This window comes from Oryctolagus cuniculus, chromosome 18, assembly GCF_964237555.1.
Source record: "Oryctolagus cuniculus chromosome 18, mOryCun1.1, whole genome shotgun sequence".
Lineage (NCBI taxonomy): Eukaryota > Metazoa > Chordata > Mammalia > Lagomorpha > Leporidae > Oryctolagus > Oryctolagus cuniculus.
Window position 1 is genome coordinate 1,014,467 of NC_091449.1, and position 25,310 is coordinate 1,039,776.

Sequence of the window (25,310 nt, forward strand, 5' to 3'; positions counted from 1 at the left end):
ACAGGATGCTATGTCACTGTCTATTTAGAGCTTTTATTAATACTTTCAATATTATGTTGTCACTATACTGGAACAGAACTAGTTTGGAACATTCATTGTTCTGGTATTATGGTTCTCTTTAACATTCTTCAGGTTTTTCAGGGTTCAGAATATTGTAAAGTGTTTTTAATATATTTTCATGCTAACTCATCTTGAGCTATTTGGACACACTATTTTATTTCAGTGTCATTAATACTGTGCAAATAAAATCATTTAATATTTTCTCTCTTTATTATTTATTATTTTAATTTTCTAAAACTATTATTTTGGGTAGATTCTGAGGTTTCAAGTATTTTCTGTAGTGGTGGTGATGGTGCATTTGAGCCCAAATGAAACAAGAGCAAAACAAACCTTTGGTGTCACCAATCTAATATAGAACTGAACTTAGATCGGATGATTCAATGTTGTCATAATGAATTATTCTGCCACTATGCTCTGATAAGTCAAGTCACCAATACTGTGATTTGAATTTCTACTTTTTCATAGAAATACAAGACCGCTTAGGGAATAACTGGATACTCAACAATGATGGATTTGATGAAAGCTCTATGTAGAAGAATATTGTAACACAAATGGGCAAGAAAATGATACAGTATACAGAAATAAGGTAAATATGAATGAAACTATTAGAAAAACCCAAACACATACAAACACACACAGGACAATATATACACAGTATTCATCTTCAGAAAATGCAAAGAATATATATTTGTATACAGCTTTTCTGAGTGGGAATAATTGTTAGTTGCAGATGCAGAACCTAAATTTCCTTGATGAAATCCACTATTGGCTTTTCTTTGCAGGATTGACCTGCTCTGTGTGAAACTACTGTCCTTGTGACTGATGCTTCCCAGGGCTCTGACAATGGGAATCATCTTTGCCTCTCACACAGGAGTCAGGATCCTAGCAAACATGCTGCTCCTCCTTTGTTATGGTCTCCTTTCCTGCACTGGATGGATGACAAAGCAAGTGGACTAGATTCTCCATAACCTAATTTTAGACAATTGTTTGGTCTTTCTCTGGAACGGATTTCTCAGACAATGGCAACTTTTGGGCTGGAGTATTTTATGGATGGTTTGTGGTGCTAACTAGTTTTGTATGTTCACAGAGTGACCAGAGGGTGCTCCCCTGAGACTACGGTCACTCACAACATCCTTATCCTAGTGAGCACCTTTTTCTCTTTTTATGTGCTATTTTCCTTCTTTCCTTCTATACGTCCCTCTTTGATAAAGCCAGTTGGTGGCTGATGAACATCACTACCCTCATGGCTTCAAGTTTCCCATCATAGTTCCTTTCTGGTGATCAACAAAGACCCCATGTCTCTAGTCTATGCTATGCAGCAGCAGAAAAATCAGTGATTTCTATAAATGAGTCAGAGCATGAAAATGTGCAATGCTGAATGTGTCTATGGAAAAACTCGTCCTTCCCTATCTTTAAGTGTTTACTGGCTAAGTAAGTTTGTGGTCAGAAGCAGAAGCATAATGGACAGAGCTTGATCACTGACTTACTTTTAATTTAGCAAACAGCCAGGCATGAAACAAGGGACGATTCCTCCCTCTACTTTACAGAGCAGACCTGGGTATTTTCATCTTAGTCGTTGTCCTCACATGTCCTTGCTGCCTTATGAGTCTTGCTGAATCTCACATCTCTGATTATCTCTTCCTGGAATCTTTATTGAGACATTGTGATAACAAAGTTTATTCCCAGGTTTACATAATAGAAGAAATACATGAAATGAACTCCTGAAGATAGGTCTCCTCCCTTCACTCTGATCCTTCTGGGGTCTAAAACAAGACTTTGGGAATATATTTCTGACACAGTTTCCTCCTCAAGTTCATTGGAAGAATCTTTTGGCATTTCAGACCCAACAAGATGCTACTGATGATGGGAAAAGCATGTGTTGTAAGTGTGGTGCCCTTAGATACATTCCAAAATGATTTAACAAATCTAGCTAGTATAGCAATTGGAGAAAAATGTGAGTGGGATGAATATTGTCTTTCTGCCTCAAAGGACAATTCTGCTTCAGCCAACTGGAAAAACCCAGAGGGGAAATAAGCAAAGCATCTCAGGGTGTCACTCTGGTGCCATCCTTGCAGACAGGGTCTTTCTAAAAGAGACTGTGCACAGCAGATTCCACTGTGACTGAAGAGCATGCAGCTCAGAAAGGTTCTTTTGGACAAAGCAGAGCAGAACAGATTGCAACAGAAGGCTGGAACTTTTTCTCTGCTTATAAGAAGCTCATGGGCAAAAGATGCTCATTTTGAATTCCTGGAGTTTCAGTGGTAGCCAGAAATAAGTAAATATAATATCATTCACAGTTTTCAAAGATGTGCAAAATGTTAATATCGCTTAAAGCTCTTATGAGGAATTAGTTTATGCATCCAATGATAGATGAGGCAGGCATAATGAAAGGAAGGCATGTTGTAACACATGAAAAAGAAGAGATGAAAAGGACAGATGATACAAGGGCATTAAGGTGTAGGGAGTGAGAGAAGGAACCCAAGCACAGGGCCAGGTTGTGATTCTAGCCAACCTGAGGGTTTTGTCTCTCGTTTCTGATTACATTGAACTTCTCAGGACTATGCACAGTTGCAGCCTTGAGGAATGATGAAAATGAGAGGCACGATCAAAGAGAACTGCCAGCATGTTAGTCATGAATCAGGACAAAGTCAACAAACTGCTATTGAGGGCTGGCATTGTGGTGCAGCTGGTAAGACTTTGCCTGGGATTCTGGCATCCCCTACAGAGGCACCGGTTCAAGTCTGGTCTCCTCTGCTTCCAGTACAGCTTCCTGTTAAAGCGCCTAAGAAAGCACAAGATGGCCCAAGAACTTGGTCCCCTGACACCATGTGGGAGACCTGGATGGGGTTCCAGGACGTGGATTCATGCTGTCCTGCCACAGCCATTGATGCCATGTGCAAAGTAAAGCAGCAGATGGAAGTTACCTTTGTGTCTGTCTCTCCCTCTCTCTGTTATTCTGCCTTTCAAATAAAAATGATTTTTAAAAACACCCAGAAATCTTCATGCACTGTTTCAATAAACCTATGTTAAGTACAGTGGGCCTGTCTTATCAAGGAATTAGGAACCCTCCCAAATCAAGTTTCTAGGTGGAAACCAACAGCAGATTTGTTTTGTTTTGTTTTTTTCAAAGCCTTTCATAGGTTAGCTATGTTAACTGTTTTCTCTACGCTCCTCCTGCATCAGACCCAGATTCACACGAGCTCCTAACAAATTGCTATCTTTTGGTAAGAGACTGAGCATTTTTTTTGTTATGTCTATTGTCTCTAATGATATCTTTAATGATATTTGCACAATAATCTCTTCTAACAATTGATTTTAATGTTATACAATTTAATAAGATGGATGCATAGGAATAAAAGTAACAAGCTATGTAGAAAGAATCCATTTTCTAATGGGTGTAGAGACTAAAGGTTTGGTGGTGTTCTCTGAAGGACTGTGTGGTCGAACTGAACAAGAATTGAAAGTGCTACCTGTTGGTTTTTATGATATATCTGGGTATCTAATGAGTTTGTTTATCCTGCTTACAGTTTGTTGAGCAATGGATTTTGTTGAGTAGCATGTTTCTTTCCTGTGCTCAGCACATTTGTCATCTGTTCATATATTTCCACTTCCAAGTTCTTTCCTTCAGTGAACTTTAATCAATTGTATGATAGTGCTTGAGAGAAAGTTTTGTGTGTTTTATTTGATGGCTAAATTAATGTCTGCATTCCGTCTCTCCCTTCTCCTTCTCCCAGTAAGAGGTCACCCATTACCAAAGACTTCTCTCTTCAGTCCTAACAGAGTATTTAAGCTTGGTGGGAAAAAAAAAAAGTATATGGTCATGAAATGCAATGGTAACTTCAACACTAAAATTATTCATCCTAGAATCTTCTGCTGCCTTGAAGCTCTTTCTTAGTCTTGCAGTTGGTTCTAGACTTTCCCAGCCTTCCTTTCCTCCTTACCTACCAACGGTTTATTTTCTGGTAATTTTGTAAGATCCTATTTCTTTGTCCACATCAAGAATAAGGGCATTTCTCTAAATGATCGCTTCTGGGTTTGGCCGCCTCTACACAACACATCCTATGTCATCACTGGGACATCGTTCCCAGTAAAAGACAAAATTTTAGGAGATAATATCTCCATCCTGAGACAGATGCTCAGAGGAAAATAACTGTGTACCAGAACAGCAAGGTTGGATCTCTGAACATTATACTTCTTGACGAAGGTGACATTGGAGTGCTGACATGAGCTTCTGCACATAGAGAGGTGATGCTTGCTAAGGCAGATGAGAAACTCCAAGTCCACTTCTCAGTCCTCCCCTTTCAGGGATGTGATCACCCATGATATTGCTGTGATGTGGAATACGGCAATGCGAAGATGTGATGCTTTACTTACTCTGGGAGGTAATTCTGTCACTAGAATTCCAGGATGTTTTGCAGGAATTTTGGAGTCACACCTTATCATCTCAATGTCTGTGATAAGGAATCAGTTTCTAATCTCTCATCTCATGGGCAGCCAATAGGTAAGAAAATGGCCACTTTTGGAGTTGGAAAACTTATTACACTGATTGTGAACCCCTGACATGATTCAAGGAGAAAGTGAGTGTTGCTCTTGAGAGAACCATGGTCCTTAAAGAGGATTTAATGCTAGTGAAGAAAGGAAAGCAGTTTTAAAGAGGAAAGACAATTCCATGAATACACATGTCAGATCAAAATCTTCAGTGCCCTTATCAGGTATATGATCTTAACATGACCTTTGATAGTCTCTGTTCTCTGAGAATGTGTTTAATGCATTCTGAAGTCAATTTGTTTGCATTAGAATTCCATTTTCTCATCCATAGTTGCCCACAGCTTCCAGTATTCCTTAATCGGTTGATTTGGTGAAGTGCTGAATTTGAGTGTGTGCACATGTGTCTGCATGTGTGTGTTGCTAGGAAAGAACAACATGTTTAAATTCTGTAGCAGCTAAACCACAGAGATACATACTGGTATATGTTAATAAAAAGAAGAACAGGTTGGGAGGAAATTTTTGGTTTGGAAGCCAAATCCTGTATTAAAGAAAATGGAATTAAACTACAAGTTGGCATAACTTGGGAGAAACAGAAAAATGGACACATTTCACTGAAATCTACATATATGATTCAATAGTTTGAGTTCATCAAAGTACCTCATGTGTGGGTAGCAGTAGACTCAGCTTGGTTTGGCATAAGCATAGGTTATTGGTGATATAGAGGTTTGGCCTTAGCCATTTGAATAAGCTCTAGCTTGCATTTTTTCTCAAACATTTCCATTGGTGAGTTCAGAGCTCCATTCTCCCCTGTGTCATTTTAGAGCAGCCCCTGATTATTCCTGATACCATCTGACAAGATGCCGCCTAGGGGATGCCATTCAATTAGACACTGTCCATGTCTCGATCTTGGTTAATTTAATCAGAATTCTTCCTATTTCTTTAAGCTGCAATAGGAACTTACATTAGGGGTTCCTTACTTGTTGTGTGACGACCTAACACAAAAAATCAAAACATAAACTTTATGGAAAGTTTGATAAAGGGTAAAAGCACAAACTTTCTTGTTCACCTTTTAAAATCAATTCTTTACTTTTAACACAACTTGCTAGTTCATATTCATTCATCGTTATTCCAGGCCAAGCCTGTACGTGGGTGCAGGGGGCAAACACTTGGGCCGTCTTCTGCTGCTTTCCCAGGCAAATTAGCAGGGAGCCAGACTGAAAGCGGAACATCTAGGATTTGAGCTGGCGCACATATGGGATGCAGGCATCACAGGCAGCAGCCTAAGACAACACTGGCCCTTGAAATATATTTTCATGCTACTTGATCCTGAGCTATATGGACACAATTGGTTTTTCATACTTATTAAATTTAGCTTTACTCACTCTGCTCTCAGAATCAGCCCAAAAACCTTCCTGGTGTGGCTGTAAAGCCCATGAGAGCTTTTCTGACATGGAAAGCCAAGACACTGTGGTGAAAAGTGTTCTACACGGAGGATCTCTGTGAGTGAGACCCTAGCAGAAAAAAGTGGCCATCAAAGAAGGATGTACTTTTCTCTAAAGGAGGGGAGAACTTCCACATTATTGATGGCCTTGTCTAAATACTGAGGGAGCTTGTGCATTTGAAAGGCTTTCATAGCCTAGGCAGCTCATGTCAAGAGCGTTTGGTGGTCACTCACATCATACATAAGATTGTTAATTGTTAGATTAACAACAGGAGTCACTGTGTATGAACTCCCCATGCAGGACCTCTGTCCTCAATGAGTTGTATTTATGAGACATATATGTGGAAGCAATTCTCAGTTTTTGTGTTAGTTGTGCATGGATGTGCACATTGTTGAAAACTTTATATAGTATAGAGTTGGTCTTCTGTGTGTAAACTTGATTAAAATGAATCTTAAAGAGAAGGGGGTGGAAAGGGGAGAGGGGTGGAGGGGTGGGAGTGTGGGTGGGAGGGTGGGTATGCTGTGAAAAACAACATATTCCTAAAATTTTACTTATGAAATGTGTATTCCTTAAAAAACTAATCAATTAAATAATAAAATTAGTGTTATGAATTAAACTAAATCTTGAATTCATCCTCTACATAGTAGTTTTTTTGTATGTTCTACTTAATATGACTGGTTTAATTCTGTAATTAATATACAGTTATTCTTAAGTGTTGAAAATTAGCTGAAATGTGATCCCTGTTAAACATAAGAGTGGGAATAAGAGAGGGAAGAGATGTATAATTTGGGGCATGCGAGCCGGCGCCGTGGCTCAATAGGCTAATCCTCCACCTTGCGGCGCCGGCACACCGGGTTCTAGTCCCGGTTGGGGTGCCGGATTCTGTCCCGGTTGCCCCTCTTCCAGGCCAGCTCTCTGCTATGGCCAGGGAGTGCAGTGGAGGATGGCCCAGGTGCTTGGGCCCTGCACCCCATGGGAGACCAGGAAAAGCACCTGGCTCCTGGCTCCTGCCAGGATCAGCGCGGTGCGCCGGCTGCAGCGGCGGCCATTGGAGGGTGAACCAGCGGCAAAGGAAGACCTTTCTCTCTCTGTCTCTCTCTCACTGTCCACTCTGCCTGTCAAAAAAAAAAAAAAAAAAAAAAAAAAATTTGGGGCATGCTCGGGCTGACTTGCCCAAATGGTAGAGTTAGAAACATAGCAGGGGATTCCAATTCAATCCCATCAAGGTGGCATGTACCAATGCTATCTCACTATTCCAAGTGATCAATTTCAGTTCACAATTGATCATAATGAAAGGACTAAGAGTCAAAGGGAGCACATAAACATGTCTAGTACCTGCTAACACTAACCGGTAGAATAAATAAAGGGGAGAGTGATCCAACATGGGGAGTGAGATACTCAGCAGACTCATAGAATGGCAGATGTCCTAAATAGCACTCTGTCCTCAGAATCAGCCCTAAAGGCATGTGGATCTGGCTGAAAAGCCCATGAGAGTATTTCAGGCATGGAAAGCCAAGACACTCTGGCAAAAGATCTCTGTGAGTGAGATCCCAGTGGAAAGAACAGGTCTTCAAAGAAGGAGGTACCTTTCTCTGAAGGGAGGAGAGAACCTCCACTTTGACTATGACCTTGTCTAAACAAGATAAGAATCGGAGAACTCAGAAGGCTTCCATAGCCTTGGAAACTCATGACTGGAGCATAGGGAGATTACTGATGCCATAGACAGGAGTGTCAATTGGTAAAGTCAACAACAGGAGTCACTGTGCACTTACTCCTCATGTAGGATCTCTGTCCTTAATGTGCTGTGCATTGAGATTTAATGCTATAATGAGTACTCAAACAATATATTTCACTTTGTGTTTCTATGGGGGTGCAAACTGTTGAAATCTTTACTTAATGCATACTAAACTGATCCTCTGTAAAAAAAAAAAAGAAATTATCAACTCCCAACTTGACTCTCACTAGGATTAAACATGACAATAGGTCTGATCTGATTTCATCATCATTTAAAAAATCATCTATTATTTTTCACTTTATGTTTCTGTGTGGGAGCAAACTGTTGAAATCCTTACTTAATGTATACTAAGCTGATCTTCTGTATATTAAGATAATTGAAAATGAATCTTGATGTGAATGGAAGGGGAGAGGGAGTGGGAAAGGGGAGGGTTGTGGGTGGGAGGGACGGTATGGGGGGGAAGCCATTGTAATCTATAAATCGTACTTTGGAAATTCATATTCACTAAATAAAAGAAAAAAAATGAAAAAAAGAAATATATTTTCATGCTACTTGATCCTGAGCTATATGGACACAATTGGTTTTTCATACTTATTAAATTTAGCTTTACTCACTCTGCTCTCAGAATCAGCCCAAAAACATTCTTGGTGCGGCTGTAAAGCCCATGAGAGCTTTTCTGACATGGAAAGCCAAGACACTGTGGTGAAAAGTGTTCTACACGGAGGATCTCTGTGAGTGAGACCCTAGCAGAAAAAAGTGGCCATCAAAGAAGGATGTACTTTTCTCTAAAGGAGGGGAGAACTTCCACATTATTGATGGCCTTGTCTAAATACTGAGGGAGCTTGTGCATTTGAAAGGCTTTCATAGCCTAGGCAGCTCATGTCAAGAGCGTTTGGTGGTCACTCACATCATACATAAGATTGTTAATTGTTAGATTAACAACAGGAGTCACTGTGTTTGAACTCCCCATGCAGGACCTCTGTCCTCAATGAGTTGTATTTATGAGACATATATGTGGAAGCAATTCTCAGTTTATGTGTTAGTTGTGCATGGATGTGCACATTGTTGAAAACTTTATATAGTATAGAGTTGGTCTTCTGTGTGTAAACTTGATTAAAATGAATCTTAAAGAGAAGGGGGTGGAAAGGGGAGAGGGGAAGAGAGGTGGGAGTGTGGGTGGGAGGGTGGGTATGATGTGAAAAACAACATATTCCTAAATTTTTCTTATGAAATGTGTATTCCTTAAAAAACTAATCAATTAAATAATAAAATTAGTGTTACGAATTAACCTAAATTTTGAATTCATCCTCTACATATAAAATGAATATACTTGGATGCTATACAAATGAAGTCATTTACTGTTTTTTTCTTCATAATATTTTATATTTTAGTTGGCATGAGTTAATCATGCTTTCAATATTTGCTTTCAAATATTTGCTGTGATAGTATCATTGCACATTTGGGGCCAATGAAATGAGGGAATCTTTGGCTTCACCATTCAAATTCCCACTGCATTTAGAATACATAATTAAATGTTGTGATAAATGATTATTCTGTCCTTATTCTCCTATAAAATTGGTCACCCATATCGTAACTTGAATTTCTGCACTTTCATACAAATACAAGAATAAGTGGTTAGTTGGCAAAGGAACATTTAACCAAAACACTGCAAATAGACAAGAAAACGGTATGTCATATAGGAACAAGGTGAATATGGATGAAAAGTCTTAGAAAAATCTGAAATAGCCATGTGAGAAGATATACTCAGCCAGCATCCCAATGTCTCTCAAGAAAATACAAATAATGTATTATTCTAGAAGTCATTACTGAGTGTGAAAAAAAAATGGGTAGAAGTAAGAAATGAACTTAAGCTTCCTTGATGAAATACATTGGCTCCATTTCTTTCCAGGACTCACTGGCTTTGCGTGAACTACTGCCCTTGTGACTACATGCCATCCAGGGCTCTGACCATGGGAATCATCTTTGTCTCTCAGACAGGAGTCGGATTCCTAGGAAACATCCTGCTCCTTCTCTGCTATGGCTTCCTTTCCTGCACTGGACGAGGGATAAAGCACATGGATTTGATTCTCCATAACCTAATTGTAGCCAACTGCTTGGTTCTGCTCGCGAGAGGCATTCCTCAGACCATGGCAGCTTTAGGGCTGAAATATTTCATGGATGATTTTGGATGCAAACTAGTTTTCTATGTTCATAGAGTGGCCAGAGGGGCATCTCTGAGTGCAACTTCTCTCCTGAGTGGCTTCCAGGCCATCACAATCAGCCCTAACAGCCCCCAGTGGATGGAGCTCAAGGTCAAAGCCCTCAAATCCATTCGACTTTCCATTCTGCTCTGCTGGACCCTTCACCTGTTGGTATATAGTATGGTACCTATGAATATTACAGTGATGAGGGAGAGCAACAACCTCACAGAGAAAATAGATTTGGAGTTCTGCTCTGGCATAATTATTGACAGAAATATTTCCTTATTGTATTCAATGATGTTTTCCTTCATTGATGTCTTGTATTTGGTGTTGATGATTTGGGCCAGTGGCTGCATGTTGATCATTTTGTACAGACATAAGCAGAAGGTGCTACACATTCACAGCAAAAGCCTCACTCCCAAATGCTCCCCGGAGACAAGAGCCACCCACAGCATCCTGATGCTAGTGAGCACATTTTTCTGTTTTTATGCACTGTCTTCCTTCTTTACTTTCTATATGTCCCTCTTTGATAAACCCAGCTGGTGGCTTGTGAATACCTCTGCCCTTATGGGTTCATCTTTCCCCTGTGTTAGCCCCTTTGTGCTCATCAGCAGACACACCCGTGTCTCCAGGCTGTGGTATACCAGTGGCACAAAGATCAACGATTTTCATAAACGAGTCAGAGCATGAAACTCCAGAATGCTGCATGCTGTCCATGTGTCAGTTCACCCTGCCATATTGTATATAGTATTTCATCTGGCTAAATTCTTCTGTCTTTAGGATCAAAACCAGATAGACTGAGTGTGATCACAAAATTATTTCATTTAGCAGATAGCCAGACATGGAACAAGGAGGGGCTTCTCATTTCTACTTTGCCTACATCAAATAAGGGTGTTTTTCTTCAGTCTTTGTCCTCCTGTGTCCTTAGCTCCTTACAAACCCTACTAAATCTCTTTACCATTAGCTCTTTTAATATCCTCATTTGAGATATTCTGAAAGTAAAGTCTACTCTCAGTTTTACGTCTTTTATTAAATACCTAAAATGAACTCCTAAAGATATGAGACTCCTTCCTTCACTCTGACCCTTTGGTGGGTATCAAAAAAATGTGAATACATTTATGATACAGTTTTCCTTCCCTCATTTGTTGGAGGAATTCTAAGTTTTTTCTAAATCAAGAAGTTGCTATCATTGATTCTATAAGCATGTTAAGTTGTATACCCTCAGATAAAATCCAAACACAATTGCACAAGTCCAGCTAGAACATTAATTCTGGAGGAAAAGTATAGTGGAAGAATACTGTCTTCGTTCCTCAAAGGAAACTTATGTGTAAGCCAACTGGAAAAACCCAGAGGAAGAAGAAGGAAAAATCTTTGGGACTGCATTTGATGACATTTTTATGAACATGGTTTTTTATTTTTTAAAGATGTATTTATTTGTAAGTTAGATTTATGCAGAGAGAGGAGAGGCAGCAGAGAGAGAGAGAGAGAGAGAGAGAGAGATCTTCCACCCAATGTTTCTCTCCCTTATTGGCCACAAGGGCTTTGGCTGCACCGATCCGAAGCCAATAGCCAGGAGCTTCCTCTGGGTCTCCCACACAGGTGCAAGGGCCCAAGGATTTGGGCCATCCTCTACTGCTTTCCCAGGCCATATCAGAGAGCTGAATTGTAAGTGGAGCAGCCAGATCTCGAACCGGCACCCATATGGGATGCCAGTGCTTCAGGCCAGGGTGTTAACCCACTGTGCCATAGCACCAGCCCCGTGACCCAGTCTTTCTAACTGAGATCGTGGGCAACAGATCGTGATATAACTGAATGGCACGTCACTCTGACAAAGCAGAGCAAAACAATGTGCATCACAAGGTTGAAACTTTTTTAGAAGCTCACAAGTGAATATGTTAATTTTGATTCCAGAATGTCAATGTGAAACAAAATTGGTAAGTAAAATCTCCTATATTTTACAAAATGTTGACACCACTGAAAGCTATTATTAGGAACCAGTTAGTTTGCCAGAAACAGAGGAAGCAGGAATAACTAGGGGAAGGCATGTTTGCCTCATTTATCCTTTTAAGATTTATTTGTTTGAAAGTCATTACAGAGAGATTTCCATCTGCTGGTTGACTTCCTAAATGACCCCAACAGTCAGGGATAGGCGAGGCTGAGGCCATGAGCTTCTTCCTGGTCTCCCATATGGGTGTCAGGGACCCAAACACATGGGTCACCTTCTGACACTTTCCCCAGGCCATTAGCATGGAACTGGATCAGAAGTGAAGTACCCAGGACTGAACCAGTGCCCATATGGGATTCTGCTGCTGCAGGTGGCAGCTTTCCCTGCTACTCCACACTCTGGAACCAGCATGTCTGTAATACATGAATAAAGACCAGGTGAAAATGACAGATGACATGAGGGCATTGAGGTAAAAGGAGCAGCAGAGGGAACTTGAGCACAAAGCCAGGTTGTGTTTCTGGCCAACCTGAGGGATTTGTCTCCCAACCAGGATTCTGGTTTATTTCTCAGAAATATGCACAGTCATAGCCTTCAAGAACAACACAAGGAAAGTGAAAAAGGAGAGAACTGCCAGAGTGTTATAAATGGTTCATGATCAAGTCAAGAAACTTTTATTGGGGTCGGCATTGTGGTTAGTGGGTTAAATCAGCAGCTGCAATACCAGCATCCCATGGGGTGAGGTGGAGGGACTGGTTCAACTCCCAGCTGCTTAGCTTCCAATCCAATCCCTGCTTATGCACCTTGGAAAGCAGCAGGTGTTGGCCTAAGTACTTTGGTCCCCACCACTTATGTGGGAGACCTGTATGAAGTCCCGGACTCCTTGCTTAGGCCTGACTTAAGCTTTGGGAGTTGAAGCCATTTGGGAAGTGAACGAGAGGATAGACCATCTCTCTTTTGTCTCTAGGTCTCTTTCTGTCATGCTGGCTTTCAAAGAAATAAAATGAATCGTGTCGGTGCCGTGACTCACTTGGTTAATCCTCCACTGTGACACCGGCATCCCATATGGGTGTCGGGTTCTAGTCCCGGTTGATCCTCTTCCAGTACAGACCTCTGCTGTGGCCTGGGAGGGCAGTGGAGGATGGCCAAAGTGCTTAGGCACCTGCACCCACATGGGAAACCAGGAGGAGGTACCTGGTCCCTGGCTTTGGATCGGCCCAGTGCAGCAGCCAAAGCAACCATTTGGGGAGTGAACCAATGGAAGGAAGACCTTTCTCTCTGTCTCTCTCTCTCACTAATTCTATCTGTCAAATAAAAAAAAATACTGTAAAAAGAAATAAAATAAATCTTGCAAATATGGAAACCTTCATTGACAGTTTCAACAAAAACATGTGGAATACCTAATATGTATCATCCATTATCAACTGTGTATGCAAAAAATGGAGAACCAACCACTTAGGGGATGAATACTTCATGGGTGAGTGTGTAATGAGATATTAGGTAAGACAATAGAAGGAGGTCTTATTGGAAAGATGATATTTGAGGCTAGACTTGAAAGGAGATAAGGGAGACAGTCACATGAATATTGAGATGATTTGACCACAATAGAAGAAACAGGCTATTCCAGCAAAGCCTGGAAAGTACATGGAACCAAGAAAGTAAGCAGCAGCATGCCAAAGAGGAGGATTGACAGGCTACAGAGGACGAAGTCTCAGAGGTCCATAGAACAATCTGAGCATTTTTACTTCTCTCAGAAAAAATGAAGAGATGCTGGAGCGTTTCTACCAATATATTTTCATTTCTCTGCCTCATATATTGAGCCATGCTGGCTGGTGAGTGAGAACTGACTTCAGAAGAAATAAAGCTGTGAACAAGGATAGCATTCAGATGAGCAGTGCAGAAAGTCAAGCAAGAGAGGATGGAGGAAGGTGGGTTCAGATTCTAGCTGTTAGGATTCCAGTTAGGATGCCCAGAGTCCCTGTGCTCAAGACCTGATTTCTGCTCCTGCACACCTGGGAAGCATTAGGTGATGGCTAAAAAGTTGGATCCCTGCCATAGGAGTGGGAGAGCTAGACCTAGTTCCTGCCTTTCAAATTTCTCCTGGATCAAACATGATCACTGGAGGATTCTGAAGTAGTGAGTCAGCAGATAAGAGCTATCCGCCTCTTTCCCTGTCTTTCTGATTCTAAATAAATAAAATTAAATGTTAAGAAGAAAATTGTGCTTTGCTAATGCTGGTGGCTGGGATGGTGATGAAAGTTACTTGTAGTCTTGATAAATTTTGTAGATGAAACCAGCAGAAATGCTTGTAGAATGGGATGTATGGAGTGAGGAAGCAATAATGTGCTAAGAATAAGCATGGCGATGGGATTTTGGTTCCGTTGAAGGATGCAGCTGTAATCAACCGAGCGAGGGCAGGATACAGTCAGACAAGATCTAGAAAAAAGCTCAGGAACAAGGTTTGACTAGGTGGAATTTGTGACATGTGTTAGACATCCACGACTAGGATATATGTAGATCACAGATGAATGGGGAGTTGTGGAGGGAGTTCTGGAAAGAGAGAAACTTTGGGAATGTTTGGTTTCTTGTATTTATTGATTCCCAATAGGATTGCATAATTCTAGGATTAATGATTGAGGTGTGGGGACTTTTCTTATTAAGCAATTGGAAAAGTGGAGGACCTAGCCAATCCAATATAAAAATAGAGAGCAATACACCTGTATCTACAGCTACTGAGAAATTTAAGTACAATATTAGATACCATTCTTAGAAGTTTGTCATGGATTAGATTTGCAGGTAAAAATCTCAGATTAGGATTTGTCATGAACTGCAAGGAACTGAAGAAGTAGAAAGAGTAAAAATGTTCCAAAATTGTTGCCTTGTGAAAAATGAGAAATCACAAAAGCATGAAATATACAAGATTAAACAGGCTAGTACAGTTTTTTTTTAATTTTTTTTTGGACAGGCAGAGTGGACAGTGAGAGAGAGAGACAGAGAGAAAGGTCTTCCTTTGCCGTTTGTTCACCCTCCAATGGCCGCCGCGGCCGGCGTGCTGTGGCTGGCGCACCGCGCTGATCCGGTGGCAGGAGCCAGGAGCCAGGTGCTTTTCCTGGTCTCCCATGGGGTGCAGGGCCCAAGCACCTGGGAAATCATCCACTGCACTCCCTGGCCACAGCAGAGAGCTGGCCTGGAAGAGGGGCAACCAGGACAGAATCCGGCACCCCAACTGGACTAGAACCCGGTGTGCCGGCGCCGCAAGGCGGAGGATTAGCCTAGTGAGCCACGGCACCTGCCAGCACAGTTATTTTAAGAAGAGAAGCATTTACAATGCTATTTGTAGAAGAGACTGAAAGATGTTGAGGAGCTGTAACCTCTTGATTATTTGTTCAGAGATTTGATAAATCAAGAGTCAGAGCACTCAGAAGGGTGTCTGGGCAGAGGGAAAGCAATAGTGGCCGTCCTTCCCAAAAGAGAGAAATTTTCAGTTTCAGTGGAACACAGCAAAGTTTCCATCACTACTCTTTCTTTCTGATCCTTGGGAGACAGCCAGTAATCACTGGTAATTGTTTTTGGCAATTGGTAGAAGAGACAAAAGTTTCTTAGAGTTCCCTCAACTCCCCAAGCAGTCACTCTCATTATTGAAACAGGTGGCAGCCTAATCATGCTCTAGAGGGAAACAAGGTGAGAGAATTTTAAATGACCTCTTCTGGGTTTTGCTGTCTTCCCCCTGCCTCACTCCCATCCTCTGAGTGTCATCACTGCTCCAACCTCCTTGAAAAAGCAACACTTTAGGAGACTACATCTCCATCCTGGAGAGAGGCTCCGAGGAAAATGGCTCGGTATCAGGGCTGTAAGGAGAATTCCTGGAAACATTCTGAGCCTTGACAGAGGTGGCACTGGTGCTGGAGTGTGAACATGAGAGTCCACTCAGAGAAGAGGGATGCTTGTTAAGGTCTGATCCAAACTCCTCAAGAGAAGCTGATGGTAAGAAACCCTGTGTCCATCTCCAAATCCTCCTATTTCGGTAGAGTGACCATATGTGACATTAGTTTATATGGAACATGGCAATGAGTAGATCTGATATTTGAATTACTTTCAGAGGTGATTCTGTAGTTACAATTTCAAAGTCTATTGCAAGTATTTCAGATGCCATAACCTTGTTATCTCCATGTGTGTGATCAAGAATCATATAAAAGTTTCTAATTTCTCACCCCATGAACAGCCACTAGGTTGTTATAGGGGACAGTGAGTGTTTCAGGACAGCTCTGATCCTTAGAAATAATTGTCTGTATTGAAGAAAGGAAAGCAGTTTTAAAGAGAGAAATGATTTCATAAATACAGATTTCAGATGCAAAATCATCCAATGACTTTAACAGGTACATGACTGTAACATTACTTGCAATAGTTTCTTCTGGTTTCCAAGAATGTGCTGTAATCCACTGTCAAATATATTTATTCACCCCTTAGTTCAGTTTTCTCATCCACAGATGTCAATGTCTTCCTGTATTCCTTAATCACTTGATGTAGTGAAGGACTCAGTATGCCTGTGTATGTGTTTTCTTATGGAAGAAGAACATTCTTAGTTTCTACAGCATCTAAAATGGGGAGATATATACTGGTATATGTTAAAGAATTTGTTGGGAGAATCTTTTGATTGGAAGCCAAATCCTGCAATTTTACAAAAAGTGGGGTGAGGAACTCAAATTTGACATAGCTTGTGTTTGTTCAGCTAACTGGTGAGAAACAGAAACTCTGACACATTTCAGACATATATATCTATGATTCAATAGTTTGAGTTCATCATATTACTCCATGTATGGGTGACTGTAAAGCGTGCTTGGTTTGGCATGAACACAAGTTACGGTGATGTCAAGAGCTTAGCCTTACCCATAAGAATAAGATGTAAAATATATTTTTTAACATTTCCATTGGAGGTCCCTGGAGCGACAGTTTGCCACTCTTCCCCAAATCACTATTAGAGCAGCTATCATCGCACAAGAAGCCTCATGGTGGTTTTGATCAAATTAGACACTGTCTATTTTCCTATCTTGGTTACATAATCAGAATTCTCCTATTTTTTGAGATTGCAATATGAACTTACATTGGTGGTTTTAATGTGTTTTCCATGAACAGAAAATTTTAGTATATAAACTTTATCGAATAATGTAATAAAGGGTAAAGCACAGACTTTCTGTTTACCTTTATTTTAAAGTGTTCTTTAAATAGTTTTAGTATAACTTGCTAGTTCATATTTATTAGCCTATGTATGCTTTCAATAGTTTAATTTTAACAACTCAGAAATATTGTGAAAAGGGATTAGACAGCAATGCTGTTTTAAGTGCATTGTGTAACACTGGAACTCATCCACAATGGCCTTATCACAGGACACTGTCACTGTCTATTTAGAGTTTTTATTAACATTTTCAAAATTATTTTGTCCCTATACTGGAACAGACTAGTTTGGAACATTCATTGTTCTGGTATTATGGTTCTCTTTATCATTCTTAAGGTTTTTCAGGGTTCAGGATACTGTAAAGTGTTTTAAATATATTTTCATGCTAACTCATCTTGAGCTATTTGGACACACTGACTATTTTATTTCAGCATCACTTCTGTACAAAGAAAACTTAATATTTTTTCTTTATACTATTTTATATTTTACTTTTCAATAACTATTGTACTTGGTAGATTCAAGTGGTTCAAACATTTGCTGTGGTAGTGGTGCTTGTGCACTTATGCCCAAATGAAACAAGAGCAAACAAACCTTTGGCATCACCAATCTAATATAGAACTGAACTTATATTGGATGATTCAATGTTGTCATAATGAATTATTCTGCCACTATCAAGTCATGTCGCCAATAATGTAATTTGAATTTCTAATTTATCATAGAAATACAACACTGCTTTATGGAATAACTGAATAATCAGCAAAGATGGATTTCATGAAAGCACTATGTAGAAGAATATTGTAACACAAATGGGCAAGAAAATGATACAGTATACAGAAACAAGGTAAATATGAATAAAACTATTAGAAAAACCCAAACACACACAAACACACACAGGACAATATATATACAACATTCATCTTCAGAAAATTCAAAGAATATATATTTGTATACAGCTTTTCTGAGTGGGAATAATTGTTAGTTGCAGATGCAGAACCTAAATTTCCTTGATGAAATCCACTATTGGCATTTCTTTGCAGGATTGACCTGCTCTGTGTGAAACTACTGTGCTTGTGACAGATCCTTCCCAGGGCTCTGACAATGGGAGTCATCTTTGCCTCTCACACAGGAGTCAGGATCCTAGCAAACATCCTGCTCCTTCTTTGTTATGGTCTCCTTTCCTGCACTGGATGGATGACAAAGCAAGTGGACTGGATTCTCCATAACCTAATTTTAGACAATTGTTTGGTCTTTCTCTGGAATGGATTTCTCAGACAATGGCAACTTTTGGGCTGGAGTATTTTATGGATGGTTTGGGGTGCTAACTAGTTTTCTGTGTTCACAGAGTGACCAGAGGGTGCTCCCCTGAGACTACAGTCACTCACAACATCCTGATCCTAGTGAGCACCTTTTTCTCTTTTTATGTGCTATCTTCCATCTTTCCTCTTATACGTCCCTCTTTGATAAAGCCAGTTGGTGGCTGATGAACATCACTGCTCTCATGGCTTCAAGCTTCCCATCTTATTCCCTTTCTGCTGATCAACAAATACCCACCTGTCTCTAGTCTATGCTATGCAGCAGCAGAAAAATCAGTGATTTCTATAAATGAGTCAGAGCATGAAAATGTGCAATGCTGAATGTGTCCATGTAAAAACTCATCCTTCCCGATCTTTAAGTGTTTACTGGCTAAGTACGTTTGTGGACAGAAGCAGAAGCACAATAGCAGAGCTTGATCACATACTTACTTTAATTTAACAGTCAGATATGAAACAAGGGAGGATTCCTCACTTCCTCTTGCAGGACATAACAAGGTATGTTTATCTTAGTCATTGTCCTCACATGTCCTTTCTGCCTTATGAGTCCTGTTAAATCTTTCATCTATGATTATCTTCCTGTACTCTTTATTGAGACATTGTGATAACAAAGTCTACTCTCAGGTTTACTTAATTGACAAAATACATAAATGAACTCCTAAAGATATGTCTAGCTAGTATAGGAATTGCAAAAAATACTTGAGTGGGAAGAATGCTGTCTTTATGTCTCAGAGGACAATTCTGCCTCAGCCAACTGGAAAAACCCAGAGGGGAAATAAGCAAAGCATCTCAGGGTGTCACTCTGGTGCCATCCTTGCAGACAGGGTCTTTCTAAATGAGGCTGTGCACAGCAGATTCCACTGTGACTGAAGAGCATGCAGCTCAGAAAGGTTCTTTTGGACAAAGCAGAGCAGAACAGGTTGCAACAGAAGGCTGGAACTTTTTCTCTGCTTATAAGAAGCTCATGGGCAAAAGATGTTCATTTTGAATTCCTGGAGTTTCAGCGGTAGCCAGAAATAAGTAAATATAATATCATTCACATTTTACAAAGATGTAGAAAATGTTAATAACCCTTAAAGCTCTTATGAGGCACTAGTTTATGTATCCAGAGATAGATGAGGCAGGCATAGTGAAAGGAAGGCATGTTGTAACACATGAAAAAGATGAGATGAGAAGGACAGATGAGACAAGGGCATTAAGGTGTAGGGAGTGAGAGAAGGAACCCAAGCACAGGGCCAGGTTGTGATTCTAGCCAACCTGAGGGTTTTCTCTCCCGTTTCTGATTACATTGAACTTCTCAGAACTATGCACAGTTGCAGCCTTGAGGAATGATGAAAATGAGAGGCACGATCACAGACAACTGCCAGCATGTTAGTGATGAATCAGGACAAAGTCAACAAACGTCTATTGAGGGCTGGCATTGTGGTGCAGCTGGTAAGACTTTGCCTGGGACTCTGGCATCCCCTACAGAGGCACCAGTTGGAGTATGGGATCCTCTGCTTCCAATACAGCTTCCTGTTAAAATGCCTAAGAAAGCACAAGATGGCCCAAGAACTTGGTCCCCTGACACCACGTGGGAGACTGGATGGGGTTCCAGGACCTGGATTCATGCTGTCCTGCCACAGCCATTGATGCCATGTGCAAAGTAAACCGCCAGATGGAAGTTACCTTTGTGTCTGAGTCTCTCCCTCTCTCTGTTATTCTGCCTTTCCAATAAATAAATGATTTTAAGAAAACACACAGAAACCTTCATTCACTGTTTCAATAAACCTATGTTAAGTACAGTGGGCCTGTCTTATCAAGGAATTAGGAACCCTCCCAAATCAAATTCTTAGGTGGAAACCAACAGCAATTTGATTTTTTTTAAAGCCTTTCAAAGAATAGTTATGTTAACTGGTTTCTTTCTTTCTTTCTTTCTTTCTTCCTTCCTTCCTTCCTTCCTTCCTTCCTTCCTTCCTTCCTTCCTTCCTTCCTTCCTTCCTTCCTTCCTTCCTTCCTTTCTTTCTTTCTTTCTTTCTTTCTTTCTTTCTTTCTTTCTTTCTTTCTTTCGCCAGGCAGTTAGATAGTGAGACAGAGACAGAGAGAGTTATAGACAGTGAGAAAGTAACAGAAAGACAGTTCTTCCTTCTGTTGGTTCACTTCCCTAATGTCCACTGTGACCGGCGCTACGCCGGTCCGAAGCTAGTAGCGGGATACTTCCTCCCTGTCTTCCATGCTGGTACAGGGACCCAAGCACTTGGCCATCCTCTGCTGCCCTCCTGGGCCACAACAAAGAGCTGAACTGGAAGAGGAACAACTGGACAGAACCGGAACCCAAAACAGGACTAGAACCCAGTAACCAGCACCTCAGGTGGAGGATTAACCTAGTGAGCCACGGCACTGACCATGTTAACTGTTTTCTGTACCCTCCCCATAAATCAGAACCTGATTTACATCAGCTCCTTCACAAACTGCTATCTTTTGGTAAGAGATTGAGCATCTTTTTGTTATGTCTGTTGTTTTTTGTGATAGCATTTCTGAATTTGCACAATAATCTCATAACAATTATTTTTAATATTATACAATTTAGCTAATAAGATGTATAGGTATAAAGTAACAAGCTATGTAGAAAGAATCGATTTTCTTTTCTTTTTTTTTATCTTTTATTTAATGAATATAAATTTCCAAAGTACGACTCATGGATTACAATGGCTTCCCCCCCCCATACCGTCCCTCCCACCCACAACCATCCCCTTTCCCACTCCCTCTCCCCTTCCATTCACATCAAGATTCATTTTTGATTATCTTAATATACAGAAGATCAGCTTAGTATACATTAAGTAAGGATTTCAACAGTTTGCTCCCACACAGAGACATAAAGTGAAAAATAATAGATGATTTTTTTTAAATGATGATGAAATCAGATCAGACCTATTGTCATGTTTAATCCCAGTGAGAGTCAAGTTGGGAATTGATAGTTTCTTTTTTCTTTTTTTTTTTAACAGAAGATCAGTTTAGTGTACATTAAGTAAAGATTTCAACCGTTTGCACCCCCATAGAAACACAAAGTGAAATATACTGTTTGAGTACTCGTTATAGCATTAAACCTCAATGTACAGCACATTAAGGACAGAGATCCTACATGAGGAGTAAGTGCACAGTGACTCCTGTTGTTGACTTTACCAATTGACACTCCAGTTTATGGCATCAGTAATCTCCCTATGCACCAGTCATGAGTTTCCAAGGCTATGGAAGCCCCTTGAGACTCCAACTCTTATCTTGTTTAGACACGGTCATAGTCAAAGTGGAGGTTCTCTCCTCCCTTCAGAGAAAGGCACCTCCCTCTTTGAAGACCTGTTCTTTCCACTGGGATCTCATTCACAGAGATCTTTTTGCCAGAGTGTCTTGGCTTTCCATGCCTGAAATCTGGGCTTTTCAGCCAGATCGGAATGCCTTTAGGGCTGATTCTGAGGCTAGAGTGCTATTTAGGACATCTGCCATTCTATGAGTCTGCTGAGTATCTCACTTCCCATGTTGGATCACTCTCCCCTTTATTTATTCTATCGGTTAGTGTTAGCAGGTACTAGACTTGTTTATGTGCTCCCTTTGACTCTTAGTCCTTTCATTATGATCAATTGTGAACTGAAATTGATCACTTGGACTAGTGAGATGGCATTGGCACATGCCACCTTGATGGGATTGAATTGGAATCCCCTGGTATGTTTCCAACTCTACCAATTGGGGCAAGTCAGCCCGAGCATGCCCCAAGTTATACATCTCTTCCCTCTCTTATTCCCACTCTTATGTTTAACAGGGATCACATTTCAGTTAATTTTCAACATTTAAGAATAACTGTGTGATAATTACAGAATTAAACCAGTCATATTAAGTAGAACAGACAAAAAATACTAAGAGGGATAAAGTATTAAGTTGTCCATTAACAGTCAGGGCTATGCTGATCAAGTCACCATTTATCATAGTGTCCATTTCACTTCAGGAGGTTTCCTTTTTGGTGTTCAGTCAGTTGTCACCGATCAGGGAGAACATATGGTATTTGTCCCTTTGGGACTGGCTTACTTCACTCAGCATGATGTGTTCCAGATTCCTCCATTTTGTTGCAAATGACTGGATTTCGTTGTTTCTTACTGCGGTATAGTATTCTAAAGAATACATATCCCATAATTTCTTTATCCAGTCTACCGTTGATGGGCATTTAGGTTGGTTCCAGGTCTTGGCTATTGTGAATTGTGCTGCGATAAACATTAGGGTCCAGACCGCTTTTTTGTTTGCCAATTTAAACTCCTTTGGGTAAATTCCAAGGAGTGGGATGGCTGGGTCGAACGGTAGGGTTATCTTCAGGTTTCTGAGGAATCTCCAGACTGATTTCCATAGTGGCTTCACCAGTTTGCATTCCCACCAACAGTGGGTTAGTGTCCCTTTTTCCCCACGTCCTCTCCAGCATCTGTTGTTGGTAGATTTCTGTATGTGATCCATTCTAACTGGGGTGAGGTGGAACCTCATTGTGGTTTTGATTTGCATTTCCCTGATTGCTAGTGACCTTGAGCAATTTTTCAAGTGCCTGTTGGCCATTTGGATTTCGGGTTTGGAAAAATGTCTATTGAAGTCCTTGGCCCATCTCTTAAGTGGGTTGTTAGTTTTGTTTTTGTGGAGTTTCTTGATCTCTTTGTAGATTCTGGTTATTAACCCTTTATCTGTTGCATAGTTTGCAAATATTTTTTCCCATTCTGTCAGTTGCCTCTTCACTTTCCTGACTGTTTCTTTTGCAGTACAGAAACTTCTCAATTTGATGCAATCCCAATAGTTGATTTTGGCTTTGACTGCCTGTGCCTCCCGGGTCTTTTCCAGAAACTCTTTTCCTGTGCCAATATCTTGAAGGGTTTCTCCAATGTTCTCTAATAACTTAATGGTGTCAGGACATAGATTTAGGTCTTTAATCCACGTTGAGTGGATTTTTGTGTAAGGTGTAAGGTAGGGGTCTTGCTTCATGATTCTGCACGTGGAAATCCATTTTCCCAGCACCATTTGTTGAATAGACTGTCCTTGCTCCAGGAATTAGTTTTAGATCCTTGATCAAATATAAGTTGGCTGTAGATGTTTGGGTTGATTTCTGGTGTTTCAATTCTGTTCCATTGGTCTATCCATCTGTTTCTGTACCAGTACCGTGCAGGTTTGATTACAACTGCCCTGTAGTATGTCCTGAAGTCTGGTATTGTGATGCCTCCGGCTTTGTTTTTGTTGTACAAGATTGCTTTAGCTATTCAAGGTCTCTTGTGCCTCCATATGAATTTCAGCATCATTTTTTCTAGATCTGAGAAGAATGTGTTTGGAATCTTGATTGGGATTGCATTGAATCTATAAATTGCTTTTGGGAGAATGGACATTTTGATGATGTTGATTATTCCAATCCTTGAGCATGGAAGATTTTTCCATTTTTTGGTATCCTCTTCTATTTCTTTCTTTAAGATTTTGTAATTCTCATCGTAGAGATCTTTAACATCCTTGGTTAAGTTTATTCCAAGGTATTTGGTTGTTTTTGTAGCTATTGTGAATGGGATTGATCTTAGCAGTTCTTTCTCAGTCATGGCATTGCTTGTGTATACAAAGGCTGTTGATTTTTGTGCATTGATTTTATATCCTGCCACTTTGCCAAACTCCTCTATGAGTTCCAATAGTCTCTTAGTAGAGTTCTTTGGATCCTCTAAGTACAGAATCATATCGTCTGCAAGGAGGGATAGTTTGACTACTTCCTTCTTGATTTATATTGCTTTGATTTCTTTTTCTTGTCTGATGGCTCTGGCTAAAACTTCCAGAACTATGTTAAATAGCAGTGGTGAGAGTGGGAATCCCTGCCTGGTGCCAGATTTCAGTGGAAATGCTTCCAACTTTTCCCCATTCAATAGGATGCTGGCCCTGGGTTTTTTATAAATTGCATTGATTATATTGAGGAATGTTCCTTCTATACCCAATTTGCTTAGAGTTTTCATCATGAAAGGGTGTTGAATTTTATCAAATGCTTTCTCTGCATCAATTGAGATAATCATATGGTTTTTCTTTTGCAGTCTGTTAATGTGGTGAATCACATTGATTGATTTGCGAAAGTTGAACCATCCCTGCATACCAGGGATGAATCCCACTTGGTCTGGGTGGATGATTTTCCTGATGTGTCGTTGTACTCTATTGGCCAGAATTTTATTGAGGATTTTTGCGTCTATGTTCATCAGGGATATTGGTCTGTAACTTTCTTTCAGTGCTGCATCTTTCTCTGGCTTAGGGATTAAGGTGATGCTGGCTTCATAGAAAGAATTTGGGAGGATTCCCTCTTTTTCGATTGTTCTGAACAGTTTGAGAAGAAATGGGATTAGTTCTTCTTTAAATGTCTGGTAGAATTCAGCAGTGAATCCATCTGGTCCTGGGCTTTTCTTTGTTGGGAGGGCCTTTATTACGGTTTCAATTTCTGTTTCAGTTATGGGTCTATTTAGGTTTTCGATGTCTTCATGGTTCAATTTTGGTACATTGCATGTGTCCAGGAATCTATCCAATTCTGATAGGTTTTCCTGTTTGCTGGCATACAGGTCCTTGTAGTAATTTCTGATGATTCTTTTTATTTCTGTGGTGTCTGTTGTTATGTTTCCTTTTTCATCTCTGATTTTATTGATTTGGGTCTTTTCTCTTCTTTTTTTAGTTAGTTGGGCCAATGGGGTGTCAATTTTGTTTATTTTTTCAAAAAACCAGCTTCTCGCTTGGCTGATTTTTTGTAGTGTTTTTTTGGATTCAGTCCTGTTAATTTCTTCTCTGGTTTTAATTATTTCTCTTCTCCTACTAGATTTGGGTTTGGTTTGCTGCAGTTTTTCTAGGTCCTTGAGGTGCGCTGAAAGTTCATTTATTTGGTACCCTTCCAATTTCTTGATATGGGCACCTATTGCTATATATTTGCCTCTCAATACTGCTTTTGCTGTATC

At 40.3% G+C, this 25,310-nt stretch overlaps 1 protein-coding gene and 1 long non-coding RNA gene across 4 annotated transcripts in view; both read left to right on the forward strand.

Moving 5' to 3' along the window:
- LOC138846749 (vomeronasal type-1 receptor 4-like) overlaps positions 1-16,920 on the forward strand; it is a 73,251-nt gene extending 56,331 nt beyond the window's left edge. For 2 of the 3 annotated variants that reach the window (XM_070063390.1, XM_070063391.1), the window contains 2 exons: positions 526-646; positions 9,635-16,920. In XM_070063390.1, the coding sequence (XP_069919491.1) occupies positions 612-646; positions 9,635-10,616 (1,017 nt within the window). In that variant the 5' untranslated portion in view covers positions 526-611 and the 3' untranslated portion in view covers positions 10,617-16,920. The remainder of the gene's footprint in view (positions 1-525; positions 647-9,634) is intronic. The other variant, XM_070063392.1, reaches the window with a different exon arrangement.
- The window catches only part of LOC138846755 (uncharacterized), a 179,197-nt gene that overhangs the window by 149,273 nt on the left and 4,614 nt on the right, over positions 1-25,310 (forward strand). Inside the window, exon 4 of the long non-coding RNA XR_011384290.1 lies at positions 17,761-17,882. This is a non-coding gene — a long non-coding RNA (uncharacterized lncRNA). The remainder of the gene's footprint in view (positions 1-17,760; positions 17,883-25,310) is intronic.